Source organism: Lathyrus oleraceus, chromosome 7 (genome assembly GCF_024323335.1).
Source record: "Lathyrus oleraceus cultivar Zhongwan6 chromosome 7, CAAS_Psat_ZW6_1.0, whole genome shotgun sequence".
Classification (NCBI taxonomy): Eukaryota; Viridiplantae; Streptophyta; class Magnoliopsida; order Fabales; family Fabaceae; genus Lathyrus; species Lathyrus oleraceus.
This window is the reverse complement of record NC_066585.1, coordinates 109,482,896-109,508,501: the sequence shown is the minus strand read 5'-3', so window position 1 is coordinate 109,508,501 and position 25,606 is coordinate 109,482,896. Positions and strand designations below refer to the sequence as shown.

Here is a 25,606-nt window from a genome sequence, read left to right as displayed (position 1 = left end):
CGTTTTCTGGTACCACTTATGTGTCAAATTCAAGAAAGATCCATGAATGAACAGAAGAATGTAAACAATACCGAGAAGATGGTGCGAGTACCAGAATGCATTAAATCATGTCAATTTGTTGATTGGTGAAGGAAGATTTACTGCATTTCGTCAAAACTGGCCAGTTGCAAGAGTAAATGATATAACCATCAAAGTAACCATTGTGATTCCTGTTACACCTTCAATGCTAATCAAAAGGGATTTGTATGTTGGCTTTTTGTTATTGAAATCAGCAGATACAATTGAGAACTTTTCAGGATGCTTCGAAATTAAATCTTTTTTTGTCTCAAACAAAGCAATGCAAATTATATGTCTCGTCTTTACAAGAATAAAAAGAGCAAGTGACACCTCTATCAATTTCTTACTCTAACATTCCCTCAACACTAAAGGATACAAACCTGCTAAATAATTCACACTCTGGTTAATTAAAGCTGCAGTAATATTGATTGTTCTACCATACCAAGCAGCTCTCATTGTTATATAAAAAAATGATTTTCACTTGAATTGAACTAGCAATTCAACAAAAACAAAAAAAGAGAAGAATTGGTAGGTAGCGCTTAAAGAAACATCTTTCCACATTAAAATATTTGTCAAGCACGATAATGGAACATGAAACATTGTAAGCCATCAAACTAATAAACAATGTAGTTTTTGCAGTCAATAATATTATGGTTGTATAAACTATATTAGCTTGTATTTTACCATAATATTATGGGCCACAGCAAAATCACAATAGCAAGGACATTCACAATTTAAACCTTGCTTATCACAAAGCTGAGATGACGGTTGAATCTCAAAAAGGAAGGGTTTTGAGAAATGGGTATTTGAGAGACAATAAGGAAAAGGAACTGTTCTTGAAGAAAAATGACTAGTGATGTTGTTAGGCTCAAAACTTTGATTTTTGTTTTCAACTCTTTGAATTTGTGAAAAGAATAAAAGGAGCGAGTGGCAGCTCTCCCAATTCCTTTTTCCCGGGAAATTTTATAGTTCATTTTTATATGTATTTATATTCTTAATTTATTATATCCCTCCCTTTAATTCAATTATAGAATGTGATCTTATGAGTTTTTAATTAATTCAATTTCTATGATTTACTTATAGGTTAATTGTTTTATGATTTGCATTATCTTAATTGAATAAATTTGTATTGATAGAATTTTAGGGATAGGGGGTGTGACACATTTAAGAGTGTGTTAATTTAATACTTTAACTCTTTTATTTAAATTATGAAAGTATTAATAAATTATAATATTAAAATTACCTAATCTTATAAGTGTCTAAGAATTAAAAAAAAGAGATAACTTAGTTGTAATATATTCTTTACTGTGAAATGATTAAAATATCTTTTTAGTAGACATGTCAATCCATCGTAAATATATTTCATAAAATAATTATTTTTTGTGATATAATTATTTTTACGGTGGATATTGAGAGATCTTAGTAGTTTTATAAGAGTTAGGACTTGCCTGTGATAGCGAGAGGCCATGCATGGTGATTATCGAGTTTGTGGCAATGTGAAAGGGTCAACTCACGTAAGGTGAAAGGCTTTGTGTATAAGTATTATGTTGGGTTAATTGTATCATGTTTATCTCCGTTTAGGGGATAAGTATTTATAGAGGGTCTAGGATTTCCTTGAGAATGGTAACTACCCACTAGTCAAAGGTGGACCATTAAATCCCTATTTTTTTTCGGAGGACGTGAATCAACTACTAACTCTGATTTCACTTTGACCAAGAAACGTATCTCTCCACGTTTCTCATGGCTTGGCGAGTATGAGACATATAGAACAAGGTGATTCCTCCCATGGGCGACATATGGTCATCACCCATTGTGAGAGCTACAACCTTCCCGCCTTAGCTAGGCCTTTTATGAATATAATACTTCACAATGGCTTTGATAAAAGGGAAAGTGCTTCTACACTATCGAGCATTGGAGTATCTTGAGGCCATAAATTTTTAGATGATATGGCATGGCGAACCAGACTAACTAGGCTTCGAGTCCCTCAAGTGAAGTTATATTGAGTTTGACTGATGAGACTATAAGTCCCTTAGGCCAGGTGTTAGACCTCTCAGGGGGATTTCTATGAAACCCTCATACAAGACTTAAACTAAGTCTCTTAGGCAAGACTTTAGTCGGGTCTCGGGCGAGATTTATCTGTTAGTCACACCCGAGGAAACTCCAAATCTTTTACACGGTGAGTTTAAATGGCCTATTTAATGGGGAACTATTGTCCCTCGGACAAAGTTAATCATAGTCGTTGGATGTTGAAACAAGTTTGATTTTTATTTTAAAAATCTATAAAGTAATGCAAACGGGTGATGGTGATGAATCGATTGTGTAAAATTTTTTACAAGTAATTAATCTCTTTACTTATGGGTTAATTGTTTTATGTTTTGCATTACCTTAATAAATTTGTATTGATAGAATTTTAGGCATAGGGGTTGTGACACATTTAAGAGTGTATTGATTTAATACATTAACTCTTTTATTTAGAATTACTTAGTCTTATAAATGTCTAAGAACAAAAAAATGAAATAACTTACTTGTAATATATTCTTTTTTATCCAATACTGTGAAATGACTTAAATATCTTTTTAGTAGATATGTCAATCCATCGTTGTAAATATTTTTCATAAGATAATCATTTTTTTGTGATATAATTATTTTCACGGTGGATATTGAGAGACCTTAGTAGTTTTATAAGAGTTAGGACTTGCCCGCGATAGCGAGAGGCCGTGAATGGTGATTATCGAGTTTGTGGCAATGTGAAAGGGTTAACTCACGTAAGGTGAGAGGATCTGTGTATAAGTGTTGTGTTGGGTTAATTGTATCATGTTTATCGCCCGTTAGGGAAGAAGTATTTATAGAGGGTCTAGGATTTCCTTGAGAATGGTAACTACCCACTAGTCAATTGCGGACCGTTAAATCCCTATTTTTTTGGAGGACGTAAATCAACTATTAACTTTGATTTCACTTTGACCAAGAAATGTATCTCTCCACGTTTCTCATGGTTTAGCGAGTATGAGACATGTAGGACAAGATGATTCCCCTTATGGGAGGCATATGGTCATCACCCCTTGTGAGAGCTAAAACCTTCCCGCCTTAGCTAAGCCTTTATGAATATAACACTTCACAATCCCTCAAGCACAAGGGCTTTGATAAAAGGGAAAATACTTTTACACTATTGAGCATTGGAGTATCCTAAGGCCATAAATTTTTGGATGATATGGCATGGCGAACCAAACTAACTAGGTTTCGAGTCCCTCAAGTGAAGTTATATTGAGTTTGACTAATGAGACTATAAGTCCCTTAGGCTAGGCGTTAGACCTCTCGAGGGGGATTTCTATGAACCTCTCAGACAAGACTTAAACTAAGTCTCTTAGGCTATACTTTAGTCGGGTCTCGGGCGAGATTTATATGTTAGTCACACCCGAGGAAACTCCAAATCTCTTAGACAGGGAGTTTAAATGACCTATTTAATGGGGAATTTATGTCCCTCGGGCAAAGTTATATTGAGTCTGGTTAATGAGACTGTAAGTCCCTCAAGCGAGGTGTTTGACCTTTCAGATGGGACTTCTATAAAGCCCTCAAAAAAGACTGAAATTAAGTCTCTTAGGCTAGGCTTCAATTGTGCCTCATGGGCGGGATTTATATGTTGGATGACGCCCGAGGAAACTCCAAATCTCTCAGACGATGAGTTTAAATAACCTGTTTAATGGGAAATATCAGTCCCTCGGGTGAAGTTATATTGAGTATGGTTGATGAGATTATAAGTCCCTTAGGCGAAGTGTTGGACCTCTCAGGCATAACTTATATCAAGCTCTCGGAAAAGATCGAAATTAAGTCTCTTAGGCCAGACTTCAGTCTCATCTCTGGGGCGAGATTTATATGTTTAGTCCCACCCAAGGAAACTCCAAGTCTCTTAGGTGGGGAGTTTATATTACTTTTTTAATGGGAAATCTTAGTCCCTTACGTGAAGTTATATTGAGCTTGGCTGATGAGACTGTAAGTCCCTCAGACGAGGCATTGGACCTCCCGGTGGGACTTCTATGAAGCCCTCGGTTGAGAAGGTCTCTCTTGATAAGGAGTCGTTGCTACCTATTGTATGAGAAGGTCTCTCCTCAATTGATCTACTTGTCTTTTTCAAGACATCTCTCTGCCTTTTGTAGGAGATCTCACTTCAGTTTTACTTTCTCTAGTATTTGCCTTTTGCAAACACCTGATTCTTTTACCTTCACGGAATCCTGCTGGAATACCTTAATCATCAATCATATGCCAAAATTGGTTAGTGGAGGCAAGAAAAGAAAAAAAGAATGAGAAAGACAAAAAAAACATAAAGACATGAAAGAGATAAGTCATACCCTGCATACATGGCATATTGCATATTTCATGCACACCTTTACGAAACATTCCCTTTGTACAATTGACCTATTTTTCCCCATAATCAGCTAATTCCTAATAGATAATCATATACAAAAAGCCTATACATCATCCATTGAATAATTTTCCATTAGTACCCTTACCTTACACCTCACCCATTTCATTCATTCTCTACGGGCAAATTTATTGGTTATTTTGGTATTTAATCCTTTTTTACCACGAATGTTTGAAAGTCGTTATTATTCATACCTTCAGGCTCAAAAATATTAAACAGGGCATATGTCATACCACAAAATTGTCCCTCCCCTTTTTACTTTTCATCTAATATATAATTTGAGATTCATCTATATTCATTCATGCCTCATGCATGCGCATCATTCATTCATGATTAACAGTTGCTAACAAGCATCGTAGATTCAAGGTTTATGGTTAATGAAAATCAGAGTTTTGGCTTGAAGATTATGGTATTGCTCATAATGAGGAGTGAAACCCTAATTTCTGGATCCTTTGGGACCTTGACCCATGAATTCTACACCATGGTATTCATATGGGCATCCTAACCCTAATTATTGATTTTGATGATATGAGATCTTGTGTTTGACTTGCTGTGCTTTGACTTGACTTTCTAAACCCCAATTGTGGGCCCATGGTTGGAGATGTTGCTTGTGGAGCTTTGTGTTTTGTTTGAAACCCTAACCCACTATATCTTTTGCATTGTGGATTTGGGCTACCTTGTGTCTAGGGTTTTGGATCCATCAAGATTATTTGGTAAATGTGAGGCTTATTCCCTATCCATCTGGTGATCATATGTTTCATTGCATTGTGCGTGATTGATTAAACCTCAACTGGTTGTTGCATTGATTAATTGGTTGTTGTCCATCTATTCATTGTGGTGCACATCATCATAGTTCATGCCATTAGTTGATTCATTCACAAGTTGCCTTAGGGATGTCATACCCTAAAATTCACCATACCCTTCACAATGATCATCTAGGTCACTAACCCTAAGCATTTGCATATCCTGATAAGCATTCATCTCATATACATATCTATAGTGTCATGTAAATTTCATTTGCATTGAGGAAAAGCATAAAATCATGGATTTAAGGGCCTCAATGACACAAGGCATGGAAGGAAGGTTAAGTCCCCAAGCTAGGCTTCATGTGATGGCCATGGTTGTATTGGAACTTTTCATATTGCAAGTATCATCAGGATCATTCAAGTCCCTGAAACCCTAATTTTCAGCTATGGCACTATCATCTATTTTGTGTACATTCAAGCTTAAGGATCATCTGGGTCCTTTGGTCATTCATGGAGGATTCATTGGTTTGATTAACAATTCATCAAAGGTTGTCATACCCCAAAATTTTCCATCCATTTTTGCTTTTCATCTGACCTATAACTTGAGATCCATCTACCCTCATCCATATCTCATTCATACACATCATTCATTCATGATTAACATTTACTAACAAGCATCATATATTCAATGGTTATGGCTAATGAAAATCAGGGTTTTGGTGCTGAATGATTGATCTAATTGTGATTTAGGTTAGTCCTTGATTTTAGATATTAGGAATTAGCATTTTTTGTTGATTAATTAGTTTAATCCATAGTTAGAATCAATTAGTTAATTAGGATTTAGAAATTAGGTTTAATAATTTTTTAGATTAGATTTAGTTCTTGATTTTCCAGATTTAATTCATAATTGATTAACCTTGCCATGATTAAAATATTAGTCATTAGGTTTTGATAATTATTTTTGTGGATTTTTGTGTTGATTAACAAGGTTAATGGTTGATTTTACCATGATTAGATTTTAGATTAAATTTCCATTCAATTTGACCATTGTATGATGATTTCCATGATCATATCCATTAGGTTTCAAATCGTAATTTTGATTGAGAATTTCTCATTTTGATTAAGTTTGATCATAATTTATGCTTAGATAGATTGTTAATCTTTAGAATTAATACTCATTTTTCAATTGACTTTTAATTGATTCACTTGGTTTGTGATCATATTGATAAATTGAAAATCCCACTTCAATTTAGATGGTGAATGTCTTGTGTACCTTAGTTCATTTGCCATGATCACATGATAGATCTTTGATTACTTTTCATTGATTAATCCATTACCATTAGAATTGATTTAAACCATTGAATGTGCTTACATTTTTTGCATCGTTCTCATCCATTTGACTTGATCTCATGCTAACCCCATTTATTGTTTTTGTGTTTCCACGTGTGACGTTGAGATTCAAGCATACTTGTAGCTAGCATTTCCTCTAACCAATTCATTCCTATCTAATGGCCTTGAAATGTATGAAGTGTCATGCCACTTGTATGTTTAGGCATGGTACATGTCATACCCAAAAATTCACATTACCCTTCCCAAAGTCCATCTAGGTCACTAATCTTAATCATTTGCATATCATTGTGATCATTCATTTCATGTGCATAGTCATGGTCCAATATAAGAGGACATGTATCACGGATTCAAAGCTTTGTGCTTACACCTAGTGGAAGCTAGGGTTTCCCTATAAATAGAGGTGGCTCAAACTATCAAACCCTAAATTGGAGGTAGCTCTTGAAGCTTGTGCATTGTGCCCAACATTGGTGATCCATCTCTGGCTTCTAGGTGAAGCAAAACCCTAGTTTGGGATCCTCACTTGATCACGGTATCCCCCAAACCCTAATTTACCCCATAAACCCTAATTACAGCTATCACCCATTGGGTGTGCTCCTAACCCCGTTTCATTGGCACATCATCATTCCATGGTGCGTATGCTTCACTTGCTTGGTCAAGATCCATTCCAGGCACTCTTATTCATGGTTTATTGTGGAGGTCTCCTTGGTTTGATTAGCATTCACTTATAGCCATAGCTTCATCTGATTCTCTTTCATCCATTGTATGGGTTTTATCTGGTGTGATCAAGCTTCACCCAATGATCATTTGTTCATAACCATTCATGTTGGTTCCTTGGTTTTGATCCCCATTGATCTCATGCTCCCATATGTTACATCCATAATTGTTTCATCTGATCATTCCATCTGCCCATTTCCAGTCTTGTTAGGTCATCCATGGTTGTTCATATGGCCATTGATCCTTTATTCAATTCCCAGAAATACACTTCATGCCATTGGTGTTTGATCCACGGGCCTTTGGTCATGTCATGGTCATTGTCCATTTTTGTCATTGCTAGGTTTATGTTTCATTTACTATTGGCATCCTTTGGTTCATGTTAGATGTTTCACTCATTTCATTATCTTTTATCGTTTTCCATTTCAATCTATATAATACATGCCAAGTCATGTTCATTTAGTTCAAATTCAAATTTATGATCAAATATCAAATTCAAGATCATACAAGTACAAAACTCATTTCAAAGTTAAGCCAATTTCATTCATATCCATTCCATTCCATACAAATCATGAGAATGTATATTCCATGTGAAAAAAAAAGAAAAATGGAAACGTTGACCAAATGTTGACTCTGATCAACAATTGACTTTTTGGTCAACTTTGACCAAAGTCAACCCAAATTTATCCAAACCCTAATTTCCCAATCCTAATCCTAAGTCCATCCCTAATTTTTCCATGATCCATGTTGACTCTTAGTTGATCAATGGCAAGTGGCTCATTCCCCCCCAAGCTTGGAGTAATGTTGAACCACTATGATGCATGAACCAAGCCACCACATGGATATCAACTTACAACCAACATACCATACCTGCAATTTTGTTGCACAAATCAAGCCAAAGCAACTAGCTAGCCCGACCAAGATAATAACAACCAATCATATTTGATGCCATGTCAAACATAAGCTACTCAGCCTTGAACTAAGTGTATTGGGTAGCAAGCTGGCAATAACCTGTAGTAGTTAACCACACCAGCATAAACATAAGCCAAATTTCATAACCAACAATACACTTGCAGTATAGCCTAAGTCAGAACCTATTCACAAGCAGTCATGGCATAATTGCCAAGCAATCACAAGCCAGAACATGAAACAATTTCATACCTGCAGAAAAACAAGAGAAAACATCATGCAGATTGCATCCAATTCATGACAGATCGTACATCAACATGCCATGAAACCATACAAACCTACAATGTACCATAAGGACAAACCATCCCTGCAGTGCATCAGTAACAACCAGTCAATAAATTTTCATGCATCATTGCACTAAAGTGAACCACGCTTGCAGCCTATCCTATGGACGTGCAATATAATTCAGGAATGCAGCTACGGATCAAATTGTAAACCAACGCATTGCTTAACTTAGCACAAACACTACAAAACCATCTCAATGCATATATCCTACAAAGCATGAAACCATGTCATAATGCATCATCAATTTACGAGCAACCAAATGTAATGCCATAACTGATCCTATAGTGCAATTACAAAATAACTCTTGCAATAAGTCAACCCAATGCAGTAACACATCAATTCCAAACCTTCCACGTAGCCATTCATGATAGAATGTAGCCACAACAAACCAGTCTATGATAAATACCAAGCATGCGACCTACAACAGGCTTGTGCCTAATAAAACATGGCATATTCCATCCTCAATCACTAACCATGCTAATTGTTGCATTCACAGTTGAAACAAAAAACCATGTAGTACATTAACACATGAGACAAGTCGGAACACAATACATACAAGCTGCTCAAACCAAATCAGAAGCATTAATATCCAGATCTGAATAAAAAAGTACCAAACTGCTGCAGAATAGTGAAACCAAATCAAGAACCATGCTATGGTGCACAAGCCCTGATGTGTTGCTAACAGAGGAAAACAAAGTGCACTTTCTATAGGACATAATACTTGTTGCAATCATCATGCACATGATCACCTATTGCGGAAAAAAAAAGCCAAACCATTAGCAATGGACAACAACATAATTAGCAATGCTCTTGAAGCTTGCCAAACAATGCTGTCATGTCCAATGTTCTTAGATCATTGGCTTCCTTAATCGCGGTGACCTTTGGTAGGCAATCCCTGTAAAGACATCTTAAAATTTTATTAGTAGCAACATCATTAGAGGTATTTCTACAAAGAGCATTTAACCGATTGATTAGATGAGAAAATATCTTTTGCATATCGGTAATGGTTTCACCATCTTCCATATGAAAAAGGTCAAATTCTTGAGTTAAAGTGTTGATTCTAGCTAGTTTGACATCATTGGTTCCCTCATGGGTAATTTGCAATGAGTCTCACATAGCTTTAGCACTAGTACAATGGAGAACCCTATAATACTCATCAACACCTAAGACGACAATGAGCATATTTATGGCTTTCCAATCACAACTATACTTTTTCTCATCTTCTTCATTCCATTATGCTTCAGGTTTAGGTATAACAAAACCATCCGCACTGGTCATGGTTATTTCCATAGGACCATCTTGGATGACTTTCCATACTTTCCTATCAATGGAGTTGATATGGATACGCATATAATCTTTCCAATAATTATAGTTTTCACCGGTAAAAATAGGCGCCCTATTGTACGCCCATTTAGGATCGTTACTCATTTTCTAAAAAGTTATATACGGAGCACTAGATGAACTGGCGCTCGTGATACCACTTGTTAGATGATAGTACAAATCTAGAAGCGGGGTTGAATAGATCAGTTTTGAAATTTAGCGTTTTTTAAAAATATTTTCAATAATTGCGGAAACACCCTAGATTATAATCGTCTAAATGATCCATTAATGGAAAGATCGGATATGCGTGAAACCGAATGGAATAACTAAGATATAGATAATCAACCACTATCTAAATCAATCGATTAACCACGATAATTCTTGATATCATTACCTCTAATAATGCTTAAACATAATAAGAGATCAAGTAAAATATTACTAAATTTGTGCGAGATTAATTTTATCGAACACTTGGTGTGCACTCCCCACCAAGTTTCAATTTCACTCAAATTGAATGTGCAAAATTTTACTCAGCTGCAATCAAAGTGATTGGACTAATTTATCGAACAGTTACTATGCACAACAATCAAGCGATATTTATTTTACTATTAATTTCACACAAACCGTAATTAATGCAGAATTTAAAGAGTTAAGAGATAGAGAGAACAAGACCGGATTTGTTGAGGAGGTTTCCCTTTCTTTCTCGCTTAGGGTACGTCTGCCATCAATTCTAAATCTAGAATTGAGATGTTTTTATTAACACGTTGCAAAGTTAACACAAGAGAATAAATGATCACCACCAATCAACCCCTAAAGTTGTTGTATATCCTATTCTCTCCCCTTGATTCGAGTTGAATCAGGTCCTTCAAGCGCTTCGAACAAACCTCCGGTTACCGCTACCTTATTGCAATAACACCATGTTCCCCAAAACTTCAGCTCGACTAATTTCGAACGCAAGTCGCTTGAACCCTAAGCTTTCTTCAAAATCCTCCGGTTACCGTTACTTGTTTGACTGAACCTTCTGTTCTTCAAACTTTTCACTCGGCTGAATCTGCGAAGCAAAGGTTAGTGCAAAATCCCCCAATTCTTGGAGGACAAAACCCCAATGGTTTTATTCAATAAAAACACACACAAAGCCTCGACCCAAACTAAGATAATCCAATCTTATTTGGACGTTATCACAACAGCAATGCACAATGCTCAACAAAGATTATTATGTGTGATTATTGAGAAATGCAATGAAGAATGAAGATGATGAGCACTTTGGTGTATATCTTTCACTTTTCTTGTTATTTGTTGAAGAAGAGATACTTGAATATTTATATGATGCATGTACCTAATAACAAACATATCATAAATATTTTGCAAAGTTACACAGTAGAAAATTAAGTAAAACAGGCGATGAGTCGACTCGAACAGAGTTTTTAACGGGGTTGAGTCGACCTATGGCTCGACCTGTTCCGACCCGTGGCTACATGGTTCAAAAGACAATAGGCAATGAGTCGATGTAATAAGTGGATGACTCGACTCATTCAGGTTTCCCAAGATTGAGTCGACCTGTGACTCGACCTGTTCAGACCCGAGAGTTTTACTCGGAGTCATGAGTCGACTCACAGTTCTTAAACTTTTCAAAGTGAGTTTCGAGATGTATTTTGACCAATTTAAACTGATATCCTATGAACCTAGGATATTTACTATGATCAAGTGCATGATTCACATCTATGATATGCTCCTATATGCTTGGACACGCTGAACCTATATTTTGAACACGTTAGAGGATGAATGCATTTTATGCTATGATGATATTATTCAAAGACATGTTATGGGCGATTAGAAAGATTTGACATCATTAAAATAAGGACTGAACATATTTGCCATCACAATTAATTGATCAAGATTGAACTTGATCAACTAATAAAGGATATGATCATGCTAAAAAATGCATATTAATCACATGAAAATGAGAAAGAAACAAGGCATTATAAAATTTGAAATTAATCAAGGTTAATCATAATCTCTAATGTAAACATGAAATAAAATTTAAAATAAATTAGCAATTAAACTAAATTAAAAGCTAATCCTAATTAATTGAAATTAAAAATTAAATTTTACCAAAATTAAATGCAATTAAAAGAAATTAAATCTAATGAATCATGTATACCTAAAATGTCTATTTTAATATGTGAGAAAAATAAGATTAAAAGAAACAATTTAGATGTAAAGTTGTCAAGGGGATTTGGCCTAATTAAAGGGGGGTTGGAAAGCAAACGATGGCACAACACCGATCCAAAAAACAAAGGCCCATAGCCTGGTCAAACAAAAATGCATGGTCAAGGATCCACCATCAAGATAGTCAACACTGAATAAAAGAGTCGTTGCTGGCCATTGGATCAGATTGCGCCATATCCAATGGTTGTGATAATGGGGGCACACAACATACTCATGCGTGGAATCGATTTGTTTTGTCCTCATGTGCTATTTCGTCTTATATGCATGCACAACACTAATCACGTTGCACCATGTGGCACAAAGAGAGAAAGAGAAAAAAGAAAAATCAGCATGACACATGTTAGCATACTGTACGTTTTGGGCTTATTTATCAATGTTCTTCAATTGTTCATAGCTTCTTGAATTTAATCTACCAAAATAACCAAATCCAATAAACAATATGCAAATTCTATACACCAGACTCAATTTTTCACAAGGAATCCAAATGTGCAATCAAATTTTACAAATGAGCCACAAATTTTGAAGAATCGATCGAAAAGGTGAAGAACAAAATGTATAAAGAATCGATCGATTCACATTTGTTACAATGATATTTGAAAAAATAATCACATATTCATAATCGTGACAAAAAAATAAATTCTATTGATGTATTCACGTGTTATTAATAGTTAAGAATAAAATAATCAATATTTCAAGTTTACGTGTCTTATGCCAAATAAGTTATTATTCTAATAATCAATTTACAACAGTGGTTTAAATTAATCAACAAGCAAACATCTAATAATTCATGGCAATGGCGTGGAAGAGATGGAGGATTACCGACAGAGTGGAGGTTTTCCCTGATTAGTGTTGAAAATCAGATTGTCAAAGAGAAACCCAAAATACTTCAAGAATAAGCTCATTTAATTCAATTAACTTCCAAGCTTGATGATTATTATTGATGATGAATGAATGTAGAAGATGAATCTTGAATGTAGAATATTGATGAATAAACATGAATTTATGAACTTTGGATGATGATTGTTGATGAATCTTGATAAACTTTAGATAATGATTGTTGGTGATAATGTATGAATTGTTGATTGATAATTTGTTGAAATTGGATTGTGACAAAGTTCCACCAGGTTAGAACTTCAATGTGAAATTCTAGAGGGTGATGAATATGAACTTTGGTGATGGTGAGGGAGTGAAGAAAAGAGAGAGAACTTGAGAAAAAAATAGTGGGAGAGTAATGGTTAGTTGTGAATTATGTTAGTTTTTGTGGTTTTTCTAGTTAGGTTAGTTAGGTTGTCTAGCTCCAAAAATGTGAGAAATGACATGTTTATATAGACTTTGCAAGTGAATGAACACCCTTGGATTATAATCCAAGTAATAAACTTACCAATGGTTAGAAATTAATTTAATTCTTAGTTGCGGATCATCACTTTCAACCCTTAGATTAATTGTTAAGAATGATTAGGATTGAATGAAAGTTTGATTGAAAATGGAAGTTAGAATTTGTGTGTGTTAGGATGTTTTTTTGTGTTAGTTTGGTAGTTATGGTATTTAAGGGTTAACTGTATAATTGATTGATTGTGGATGCATAGTTAGTTAGAGACCAAGGATGTTTGGATTTTGTAAAAGTACCAAGTTGGAATATAAGGCAAATGGTCACTAGTAATTAACTTGAATTTAAATGTTTTTGCCTTGGGTTTTTCACCACTTTTGCCTTGAATTTTTGGTGAATTATCCCATGCCTTCAAGTGCTTTTGAGAAGTGATTTTATGTTGGAAAAAAAACTTTTGAATGGTGTAAACTAATGAATGAATTTCTGAATTTTCGGGCATGAATCAATGTTCGAAAGTGTTGAAAAAACAAATCTTGAAATCACTACATAATGCAACATTTTCCTTTTATTTCTTGAGATTTTCATGACTTTTTAATGATTTAACTTCATGATATGAATGCATAACTTGGTGTACCTTCTTCCTTGTAAAAAATGAACATTGTAGTGGAATAATGAACTTGAAGCAACATTGGAAAGTGAAGAAAAAGCCATGGAAGTGAAGCTTGATAGAAGATAGAATTTGTTGGAAATTAGCACTTAACATAATCATGACCAAAAAGTCAATTGTACCCTAAAGATATAATTTTTTAATCCTCTTTTCTTGTAATCCATTCTTTTAATTTGTATTTCAAACATATGCATTGAATCCTGGATTTCTAATAAATGAATGAAATCTTCTTTTTATTCTAACTTTGTCCTTTTCTTTGAATTCAAGTAATCTTCTAAATTAAGTAACAATTATTTCAATCTCCCTGATAACCATGAACCTCAAATAAAGAGATGATTTGAACCACAAGTAATATGAAAAATAAACCTAAATAATCATCAAATAATATTTACCTCGAACATAGAACCCAAAGTACAAGAACATTTCGAGGTTTTCATAGGATGTGTGATCAGTACATAAAGTTTTGTGAACATCACCCTTCGTTGTTTTGTGAACCAAACCTCACACGTACCTTATGTCTATGACCTACAAAACTCGTATCTTTGCTCAAGTACCATGTCTCAACTCTCAACTTGGGTCGGGCAGGCCAACATGGTGCAGCCACAAAAGCCCAACATGTTAAGCCTTATCATGTTCCATCACCTTGGTGCCCCCTCATGGGTCACAAGTTGTCACTACTTCGCTTGGTAAACCATCTAACATATATGACATTTATAATCACCTACATGCATGATGTTCTAGCCAATGTGGAATTTAATGGATACAAATTGGTATAATATTTAATAATAAGCATGCCAAACTGATTGTAATTCAAATGTTCAAGTTTTGTCAGTATAAAAGTTGATGTGATGATAGAATAATATTTTGTGATTCAATTATCGGTAATACAATATTCATTCCCAAACTCCATTATAGAGTTGATTTCAATATGTGTATTTGACAATTGGTCTAAAAAAAATTATGGAGGTATAAAAAAAACACATATAGAGATTGTGATAAATGTTCATTCATTAGTAAAAAGAATAACTACTAGTGTATAAGTATATATACAGGGTTACACATTATCATATACAAAAATCACAAGAACATGAAACATTATAAGTCATCAAATCCATATTTTATTAAAGAATGTCAAAACTTGTTATGTGATTTGCCTTTAGCTTACATCCCTAAATCATGTGCTTTGAAAATAAAGCCTAATAATTTGCTTACAAGACTAATCCTAGTGATTCTGAGTCGCCACTTCTTTAAGGACTTAGGACTTGGTGTTTGTTAAATTGAACTTAATTAGAAAAGTATTTCATAGACTATAGATGAATTTATTTGAAGGGAAACAAATCAACTTTTACGAGGGCTTTTCTCCTTTGGTTTTTAGCATTTCAGGAAACTATAAATTCAGTCTTGTTCTAACAAATGTTATATTTCAAAATTATTAGTTAACAAAAAGAGAAAATAAGAGTTTTTACCTATTTAATTTTGTTGTTGCAAAAAATGAGAGCCACTTCTTTGCATGAACAAAACCACTTCTTGTGCCCACACAAACGAGTTATTTCTTATTAAATATTCCAAGAAATGATTTGATGACATTGATTGCATTCTCATTGATAAATGATTCATCTAATCTTTTTAATAACGGATCGAAAGTACATCTTAAACATCGGGGAGAAATTAATTATTACTTTATTATAATTATTTTGTAGGTAAACAAATGTCGTTGTTATCTTAGTATTTTATCCAACATCCGATTTTGAACAAGAGTCTTCTAACTCTTTCAACTCTTAACTCAAACATATTGGAGTTACACAACTCTCTCTACTTTATTGAAAATACTTTTTTTTTTTGTTAACCAATGGCTTTCCCTTTCTATACATCAAACACCTCAGCCATTTAAATAAATTGATTGTCATTAATAGCATTAGCAACCTTGAGAATTAAATTTTACCATTTAACCTTGGCATAAGATATTAGACAGACAGACATTGGTTAAAGTAAATATTTTTCAAGACAGCCGTGCATCTTTATGCTTGCTCTACCCCAGACTTTAGTTACTGAGACACTCTGTATACATATATAATTTTATGTTGTTTTTAAATTTTAGTCATGTCAACTAATGTGTTGAATGTATTTTATATACCGCCTTTATGTACGGGGAGAATCTGTGATGTTCAAATAATACTACTCAGTCTTAAGTCAAAACGAATCATTTCCCGATGGAGAGAGAATGTTATGTGACTACTTAGAATATTATACAAGTGAATTAAAAGTAGAAAACAAAGCTAAATCCTACCTTTTGCATTCCAACTACTAAGACCACACCTTTAAATTAATCACTTTCTTTGATAAAGTTATTAATTAACTTGTTAGTGTAATTGCTTTCATGAAATCAAGTGCACCAACCGACTGCATGTTATGCAGCGGAAAATCAACTTCAACACAAGTTCGAGTTAATGTCTACAGAGTTTTCTGATGATGCAGTTGTATAGAATAGGCTAGTTAGTCTTCATTCAGCTATCTAGTAAAAAATCTAAGTATTAAACACATGGATAGGGTAGTTAAAATTCATCCAGATGTAGTTCTTAAATTTGATGTCCAAATACCAAATTTCAATTCAATTGGAATATCCAATTCAATAATAAAAGCCAAAGGGAAGCCGTCATGCTTAAAATTGGTAGCTTGCAAGTGAAAAAATAAAAAGCAGCGGTAGAGAGGGTAGGAAATGCATTGCCTACTAGTAGTTGAGTCCAAGAGTCCCACATCGAAAGAAAGGGAAAATATTGAGATAAGCAAGGGTTTAAAATAACTTAAATATCAACAATTCAAATTACTTACCTGGATGGGGTCAATGGTTGATCATGAAGGACCATGGCCTAGGAGAGTGACCTCCATTGCACTTAGGAGGGGTGCTATCCTAAGGTCTACCCATGTGGTGGAACCTACATCATAATTTGTTGCAGTGGGGGCCTGCGTTCGCGCGGCCCCTTCCTATTCTTATATGAAATTTTTTGGAAGGATTATTTAATTTTTGTATATTACATGAAATTGTCAACTTTTCTTACTAAACGCAGTGGTTTTAAAAGGAAAAGTGGGATATTTGTAGGCTCAATTAATATGTTCACCATTAAAACAATTATATATTAATTAGAACTATTTTAAAAGGAAAAGTTGTAAATACTAGAACCAACCAATGTTGTGAACTTGAGATGCAGTGGTCTGTGATCCCTACTGTCATGTCTAAGACCTATAAGACTCGTGCCTTAGCTCAAGTACTATGGATCAAATCTTAACTTTTTGAATGGGTAGGCCAGGAGTGTGCAGCCACCAGCCTAAACTGTCGAGTTTTATTTGTTCCATCACCTTGGTGGCCCCATATGGGTCACAACATGGTGCTACGACACCTACATGTGTGATATTTTAGCCAATGTGAGACTTAATGGATATAAATATGTATAGTATTCAGATGGAACATGGTTGTTTAAATGACTTACTTTGTCCTCGACACTCCTCAATCACTTTTGACATGTCATAACACTAACCATTGAAAAGATGTTATTGAGGGATTAGATCTACATATATAGAGAGGGATTACTGGACCAAATTAGTGAGGGATTTATTCTATTCAAAAAGTTATACACTCACAAAAATGGTCCAAAACCAATGACAGTAGTGAAAAAACAATAAATTTTTGGTTAGTTTTTAACTGGAGATGAAATAAATGAATTGAAACAGTAATAGTTCTTAAATTATTGAAGATCTCACTTGAGTGCCTGATAGAATATCAACACCATGTTTGGCATGGTTTAATGCTTGGATCATTGTGATTAAGGTTGATCTTGCATCACCTTCTTCATAGACACTTGTGAGATAGTTGTGCAGCTCAATCAACCCCTAACAATGGTTAAGAATATAAAGAGAACAAGAATAGTTATTTTTTGATACTATATAATTAAGAATTGAATATTACTTTGTGGTCCATTGCTGCAACTTCGTCCATTACTCCTTTAAACCATTCAAAAGATCCAGGTTCTCTGGTAACCCAATAAAAGTAAGCATTTGTAATCCTTTGCGATCTCTTGTGTCTTCCTGGCGTTACATTTGAAGAGGTGAAACTATTGAAACTCTCATCTGATTTTGTTGTTTCTGTGTTTGAGTCCTGCACTTGGCCTTGTTAAAGTTTACAGGTGATGACAAAATGTAATCAACATTATAAAAATAACTAAACAAGAGCAAGGAGTGTACCGTTTGTTCGTCAATTGTTCTCGTGTCACTGAGAAGATCTCTGAGAATACTAATGAAGGGTGTTGCTCCAATACCTAATCCTATGAGCAGCAATACATCAAAATTTTGGTAATCTTGTGCTGGAGCTTCGTAAGGGCCATCTACAAGCAGCTTCGGCTGTCTGTAACAAAATTCTAGTTTGAATGATTTACAATTTTGTAAGTTGAAATTATTAGAAAGCATATGAGTTGAAGTTTTAAAGTATAGTCACGTCATAATATTTAATTTTGTGAATAATTATAATCAAATGCGGTTGATGCAGCCTGAAAACTTTGATAAAATTCTTAAATTTCAGTTCTATTATAAACCCTTTTTTAAAAACTTTTACATGATCTATACTTACCCTATTTGATCCATTTTTATTAGTTCTCCGAATGTTGAGCTGGAATTTACCGGAGCCAATTGGCCATCTTCGGTGAAAAGTAGCTTAAGTTCTTGTGTCCAGTCACCTACTGTTCGAATGTGAACACTTAGCTAAAAAATCAAGATCTTATTTGCATGTGCTAGTGGACTGTAAAATTTAGGATGATTAAAAATTGACCTAAGAGAAGATCCACACTCACCACTCAAATGGAGAGATTTTCGGGCATTGTAAAAATATGTACTGGCCACTTTTGTACTTGAATCCATTAGGCTTTGACATGATTAAGCTGAAGACATTTCCTGGTAGCACTGAAACCTGCCAAGTCAAATTTAGAAAAATTAAATGGAAGTTATTATCAAACCATTAAAAGCAGACAATGGAGTGTGGTTTATTTTTATTACCTTCAAAACTTTTACTGCATAGTGTTGCGATCTACGAGTTCGTAGAGTACGTTCTGCAATGTACAGCAACAACGGAACAGAGATATACATCCATGTCTAACATCAAAAGTAAAAAATATGTTATTGTACATTCATCATCGCTCACTATTCTTCCATACCCACGAAGATTGTGGTCGAAGTTCTTACCGTTTTCTGGTACCACTTATGTGTCAAATTCAAGAAAGATCCATGAATGAACAGAAGAATGTAAACAATACCGAGAAGATGGTGCGAGTACCAGAATGCATTAAATCCTGTCAATCTGTTGATTGGTGAAGGAAGATTTACTGCATTTCGTCGAAACTGGCTAGTTGCAAGAGTAAATGATATAACCATCAAAGTAACCATTGTGATTCCTGTTACACCTTCAATGCTAATCAAAAGGGATCTGTATGTTGGCTTTTTGTTATTGAAATCAGCAGATACAATTCAGAACTTTTCAGGATGCTTCGAAATTAAATCTTTTTTTGTCTCAAACAAAGCAATGCAAATTATATGTCTCGTCTTTACAAGAATAAAAAGAGCAAGTGACACCTCTATCAATTTCTTACTCTTAACATTCCCTCAACACTAAAGGATACAAACCTGCTAAATAATTCACACTCTGGTTAATTAAAGCTGCAGTAATATTGATTTTTCTACCATACCAAGCAGCTCTCATTGTTATATAAAAAAATGATTTTCACTTGAATTGAACTAGCAATTCAACAAAAACAAAAAAAGGAGAAGAATTGGTAGGTAGCGCTTAAAGAAACATCTTTCCACATTAAAATATTTGTCAAGCACGATAATGGAACATGAAACATTGTAAGCCATCAAACTAATAAACAATGTAGTTTTTGCAGTCAATAATATTATGGTTGTATAAACTATATTAGCTTGTATTTTACCATAATATTATGGGCCACTGCAAAATCACAATAGAAAGGACATTCACAATTTATATCTTGACAATCACCTTTGCAAATGATGATTTGCTTAGTTCTATCAAAGGCCTACGAAACCCTCTCACTGTGTTCTTCATGGCCCGACAATCATACACAAGTTGGGAAATACATTGCATATCCTTCATGTATTATATTGGCAAATGATGATGTATTTCAACTCATACCTTTCTCGGCATTTTGACTAAGATCTTTTGGATTGCACTACTTCAAACCCTGGCACATCCCACTAAATTTAGTTCAAAGCTTCTCGTGAGGGAGGCAATGACTTACAGTGTCTGAATAAAGGGGGTGTGGAGGTCCTATAATGCTCCATAAGGTACTTTGTCAAGTTGTAGAATCTCTTCTATTTATTACACTGTTCGAAACTCTTTTGAATGAGTTAGGCTCACTCTATTTATTTTATAATTATGTAGAATCTCATTAGATGAGATAATTAAGTTTAGTTTCGCTGCAAATTTATGACCATTTGTTAAACATATGGAAAATCCACTAAAAATTCCACTAAGTCTGAAAATTTTGAGAGGTTTAATACTGTTTGCTTTTAGTTTTTGAAGGATAGTGTCAAACTTGATAGGAATGATGCACATCAAACTGGAAGTGAAATTAAGGATTATAATTCATAGAAATTTAAGGTAAAGCATTAATAATTTTTTAAGCGGTTCGAAGGATAGACATGAAAAACTCAATTTAATTATGAACCCCACCGCCAAAAAGAGATGGTTCAAGGGACTAGGCTCACCAGATGTATTTTTTGAAGGATAGTGTCAAACTTGATAGGCACATCAAACTGTAAGTGAAATTAAGGATTATCAGTCATAGAAATTTAAGATAAAGCATTCATAATTTTTTAGGCGGTTGGAAGGATAGACATGAGAAACTCAATTTGGCAAAGAAACGCGGCAGAGGAAGCATACTGCATGTTGTTCCAATCATGCAAGTACAATAAGCCACCTAGTAAAGAGAAAACACAAGCAGAAATAAAATGATATGATGATACTTTTCTCTGACTGTTTCTTTCAAGTGATTGTTAAGACAACTAACCTGGAGTTTTCTGGACACTCTAACCGTCATTCTTTTGCAAACAGGCGCAGGAAAAATAATCTGCTTTGGCCTGATATTGCTTTAGTATAGATGCATATGGACCAGCTTTACCTTCTAGTAATACCTACAAATTGGATTTGACCATTTAGTTTTTATTGCATGATTCCTTGAACCAAGTCACAATTGATTATTACCTTTGATAGGAGGGTCTGGACACCGGCATATTTGTTGTCCCAGGAGAATTCTTTCACTGAATAGCCAGAAGAAGCATATAATTGGTGAGCACGGGATATGGACTCATCATATAGCCCTCTGTATCTATCTGCAAACGTGAAGAGCTGCAACAGATAGAAGAATATTAATAACTCCACAACGAGTGTATATTTTGAGAAAATCTCCGCGAAGCGGAGAGTGTATTGCTAGTACACTCACACTTACCTGTTTTGCATGGACTAACAAGAGATTAGAGTAAGAAGAGTTGTATGTCCTGAAAGCTATGGCTGCAGCCGCCAATGCAGCTGCAGTTTCACCTGTAAGATCAGAACCAGGATGTTGTTCATCAATTTTGTAAGCAGTTCTCGGAGTCGTCATGTCTTCAGCACGTTCCCAGCTGTAGTGATCAGAAACTCCATCACCCACCTGAAGTTTCACAGAAAAAAACAATTGTTTTTTACGCCATAAGCACACTTAACATTCAACCAGATTAGTTGCACTGGTCTTACCTGTCCCCAAAGAACATTAGGCTGAGTATGCGCTTTGACGAAATAATCAGTTCCCCATTTAATGGCCCGCAGTGTATGTCCGATTTGGTTTAAGTCTGTTATTTCCTTGCTAAACTCAATAGCTCCCCATGCAAGCATTGTCACGCTGGCAACCCAAACTTAACATGATCACCTGCATCATAGTACCCTCCCACCAACTCTACCTGTAGTAACAAACAAACACAAGAATTTAATATAAAACAGCGATCATTTTTATATAAAAAATAGGGTTCACTTGAACTGAACTAGCAATTCGGCAAAGAAAAAAAGGAGAAGACTTAGTAGGTAGCATTTAAAAAACAAATCTTTTCACACTAAGATCTTTGTCAAGCACGCGGACTAGAACATGAAACATTATAAGTCCCACATCGCGAGATAACAAAGAAGCAGAAAAGATGTCAGATATAAAACACACAATTAGACTGCATTTCAACTCATACCTTTCTCGGCCTTTTGGCTAAGATCAAGTGTAGTATCTGTTCTTATCAGTTTAATATCTGATATGTGAGCCAATGGTTCACACGATATTAAATTTATTTTTTGAGGGGGAGAGTCCACTACAATAGCTTGCTATTGGGTCTCTCAAGTGTCGCTTTTGCGTTGCACTATAGTAATAGCCCGGCATACCCCACCAAATTTAGTTCGAATTATAATCTTATTTTCTGTTGACATTTTAAATTACTTCAGAATTTACTACTGTATAACTTGTATAATCATATTTTATCTTTACAGCATGTTATCATCTAAGCAGTTTCAAAACGATTGATCACGATAGATCACAAATAAAGAATTCACTACTGTAAAATGATTTATCATAATTGGCAAGTCATTGTGCTCTTAAAAAAACTCAACATCCAATTCAACCTCCCTTCAAATAAACTAGTGTTTTAATTTGATTGTATTGAAAACACGTTACAATCCAGGCACAGCTGAGCTAAAAGTGTCCACAAAACAACTCGCTACCAGGAACAGCTGGCTGAAAGTGTCCACAAAACAACTCGCTACCAGGCACAACTGAGCTGAAAGTGTCCACAAAACAACTAGCTTAAAGATCAGCTCTCGCACCCACTTCAATGCTGCTAGCATGCCTAATGCTTCTCTGATATCAACTGTCATATAACTGGTTCCAGCCGCAGAGTTTTGGCTCCCACCAACATAACCAACTCGTTCCTACTTTGATATTGCATTTAGCATGTGAAAGATTTTCTCCCCAAATGTTTCTATTTAGCAGCAGTGCATGCTCTGTGTCTCCACGTGTCCAGATTTTGCCAAGTCAATAAAAAGTGCCGTAAATATTACTGGTAAAAATTTCCAACATTTTTGAAAAGGGGCCTTTGTGGTAAAAAAAATCTACAAGTGGGTCCAAGGAGCCTTTACCATATGGTACTTTGTAACAAGGGGGGTAAATTTCCAGTGGGATATTGGACCAAATTAATCGGTACATATATAAAAGTGAACAAACATGGTGCTACGACACCTACATGTATGATATTTTAGCCAATGTGAGACTTAATGGATATAAATCTGTATAGTATTCAGATGGAACATGGTTTTTTAAATGACTTATTTTGAACTCGACACTCCTCAATCACTTTTGACATGTCATAACACTAACCATTGAAAAGATGTTATTGAGGGATTAGATCTACATATATAGAGGGATTACTGGACCAAATTAGTCACTACATATATAGAGGGATTTAATCTATTCAAAAAGTTATACACAAACTAAATACACTCACAAAAATGATCCAAAACCATTGACAGTAGTGAAGTAGTGAAATGCAGTACATACAATTTGTAAAGTGAACAACCATATATACCTGGTTTAGCTTAGAGTAACATCAAGCAACATTATAACTTGCCACTGCTGCTTCATCATGCTCTGGTTTTGTTCCCAAAACTGGCTCAACATTCCTTAGGAATTTAAAAAAGAAAGTAATGGACATTAGGATTATCATGAAGATACCATTAATTAGTTTTATCCTAATCCAGATATACTCCTACCAAATTGGATGCTTCGAAATTAAATCTTTTTATTTATTACACTGTTCGAAACTCTTTTGAATGAGTTGGGCTCACTCTATTTATTTTATAATTATGTAGAATCTCATTAGATGAGATAATTTAGTTTAGTTTCGCTGCAAATTTATGACCATTTGTTAAACATATGGAAAATCCACTAAGTCTGAAAATTTTTTGAGAGGTTTAATATTGTTTGCTTTTATTTTGTGAAGGAATGACGCACATCAAACTGGAAGTGAAATTAAGGATTATAAGTCATAGAAATTTAAGGTAAAGCATTCATAATTTTTTAAGCGGTTCGAAGGATAGACATGAATAACTCAATCTAATTATGAACCCCACCGCCAAAAAGAAATGGTTCAGGTGCAGCATGTTGCTTCTTCAACTTCAGACTTTGTTCCTAAAACAGAATCAAATTTAGCATGTTGCTTCTTCAACTTCAGACTTTGTTCCTAAAACAGAATCAAAATTCTCTAATGCTTCCTCATAATTAGCATTCCATCAACATTTAATTCAGGAAAGTAATGAACCTTAAGATTATCAGGAAGATGCCATTAATTCTTTGGTCCTAATCTAGATTACAATTTCATATGGAAAATATCATGTTTTACATCTCTATCTTATCTTTAAGAGGAAAAAAGTCACAAATCCTACATTCCTTATTTCAATATTGTGGATTGGAGGTGCAACAGCCCGTGTACCTTTGACATGTTATAACACTGTAATCCAAAAATGCTGCAGCCGATATTGCCGCCATAGGCAAGCAAGAATTCAATCAAATAGCGGTTGACTGAAAATACAGGAAAATAAAATTCCAAAATGCAAAATGCAGATTAACATTTCATTAAAAAACATGTTTCTGCCATGTTTATTGTCTATGCAAGAACAAAGTCACCAATCCTTTATTCCCTATTTTAATAAGCAATCGAGTAATAAAGGAAAAGATTTACTTAATTCATCACAACCTTAAATATTTCTATATCTTAAAGTTGAGCAGAATTGGAAAAGGGAAAAAAACAATTATATGGATTGAATTTTCACATTATGATGCAGTAGCATCTATATATAGGCACAGCTGGCAAGCTTAATTCTATCACTTGTCTAAAACTAACTAATGCTATAACCAACTGACTTATCTAACACTATATGTATCTATTAAAGAATATACTTCCATTATGAAATCTCCTAGCTGTTATAGTTATAGTTCTCATAAAATGATGGAGGTATATAAAAAAACACATATAGAGATTGTGATAAATGTTCATTCATTAGTAAAAAGAATGACTACTAGTGTATGAGTATATATACAAGGTTATACATAATCATATACACAAATGAACTCTAACACTCTCCCTCAACACTAAGGTATACAATTCTACTCAAAAGTTAGTTTATAGTAAATTAACGTTTACCAATGAAATTGTTATCCAATGCATGTTAAGTTAAAATCTTCCATTTTGGTTTATTAAAAAGGATCTTCAGCTGCAATAAATTTTGATTGTTCTGCCATAACAAACAGCTATTATTTTTATATAAAAAATAGGGTTCACTTGAACTGAACTAGCAATTCGGCAAAGAAAAAAAGGAGAAGACTTAGTAGGTAGCATTTAAAAAACAAATCTTTTCACACTAAGATCTTTGTCAAGCACACTAACTAGAACACGAAACATTATAA

At 34.4% G+C, this 25,606-nt stretch overlaps 1 protein-coding gene, 2 non-coding genes and 2 pseudogenes across 9 annotated transcripts in view; 2 read left to right on the top strand and 3 right to left on the bottom strand.

The window, feature by feature from the left end:
* Positions 1 to 20,847, bottom strand: part of LOC127108049 (respiratory burst oxidase homolog protein E) — a 95,811-nt gene extending 74,964 nt beyond the window's left edge. For 2 of the 7 annotated variants that reach the window (XR_007795946.1, XR_007795947.1), the window contains exons 1-3: positions 19,119 to 19,343; positions 18,917 to 19,032; positions 18,697 to 18,805 (exon numbers count right to left, since the gene is read on the bottom strand). Coding sequence is in view for 5 of the 7 variants with exons in the window: in XM_051045409.1 (XP_050901366.1) it covers positions 17,814 to 17,963; positions 18,040 to 18,228; positions 18,315 to 18,474; positions 18,697 to 18,805; positions 18,917 to 18,983 (675 nt within the window). In the remaining 2 variants the exon portion in view is untranslated. Of the gene's footprint in view, positions 1 to 17,633; positions 17,964 to 18,039; positions 18,229 to 18,314; positions 18,475 to 18,696; positions 18,806 to 18,916; positions 19,033 to 19,118 lie in introns of those variants that run through there. The other 5 variants (XM_051045409.1, XM_051045411.1, XM_051045408.1 and 2 more) reach the window with 5 other exon arrangements.
* Positions 1 to 20,911, bottom strand: part of LOC127108048 (respiratory burst oxidase homolog protein E-like) — a 139,657-nt pseudogene extending 118,746 nt beyond the window's left edge.
* LOC127109021 (U1 spliceosomal RNA) lies at positions 16,900 to 17,060 on the top strand. The gene has a single exon (XR_007796510.1). It is a non-coding gene; the product is annotated as a U1 spliceosomal RNA (small nuclear RNA).
* LOC127108050 (endoglucanase 5-like) overlaps positions 20,899 to 25,606 on the bottom strand; it is a 39,760-nt pseudogene continuing 35,052 nt past the window's right edge.
* Positions 22,343 to 22,538, top strand: LOC127109573 (U2 spliceosomal RNA). Its single transcript, XR_007796847.1, has one exon. It is a non-coding gene; the product is annotated as a U2 spliceosomal RNA (small nuclear RNA).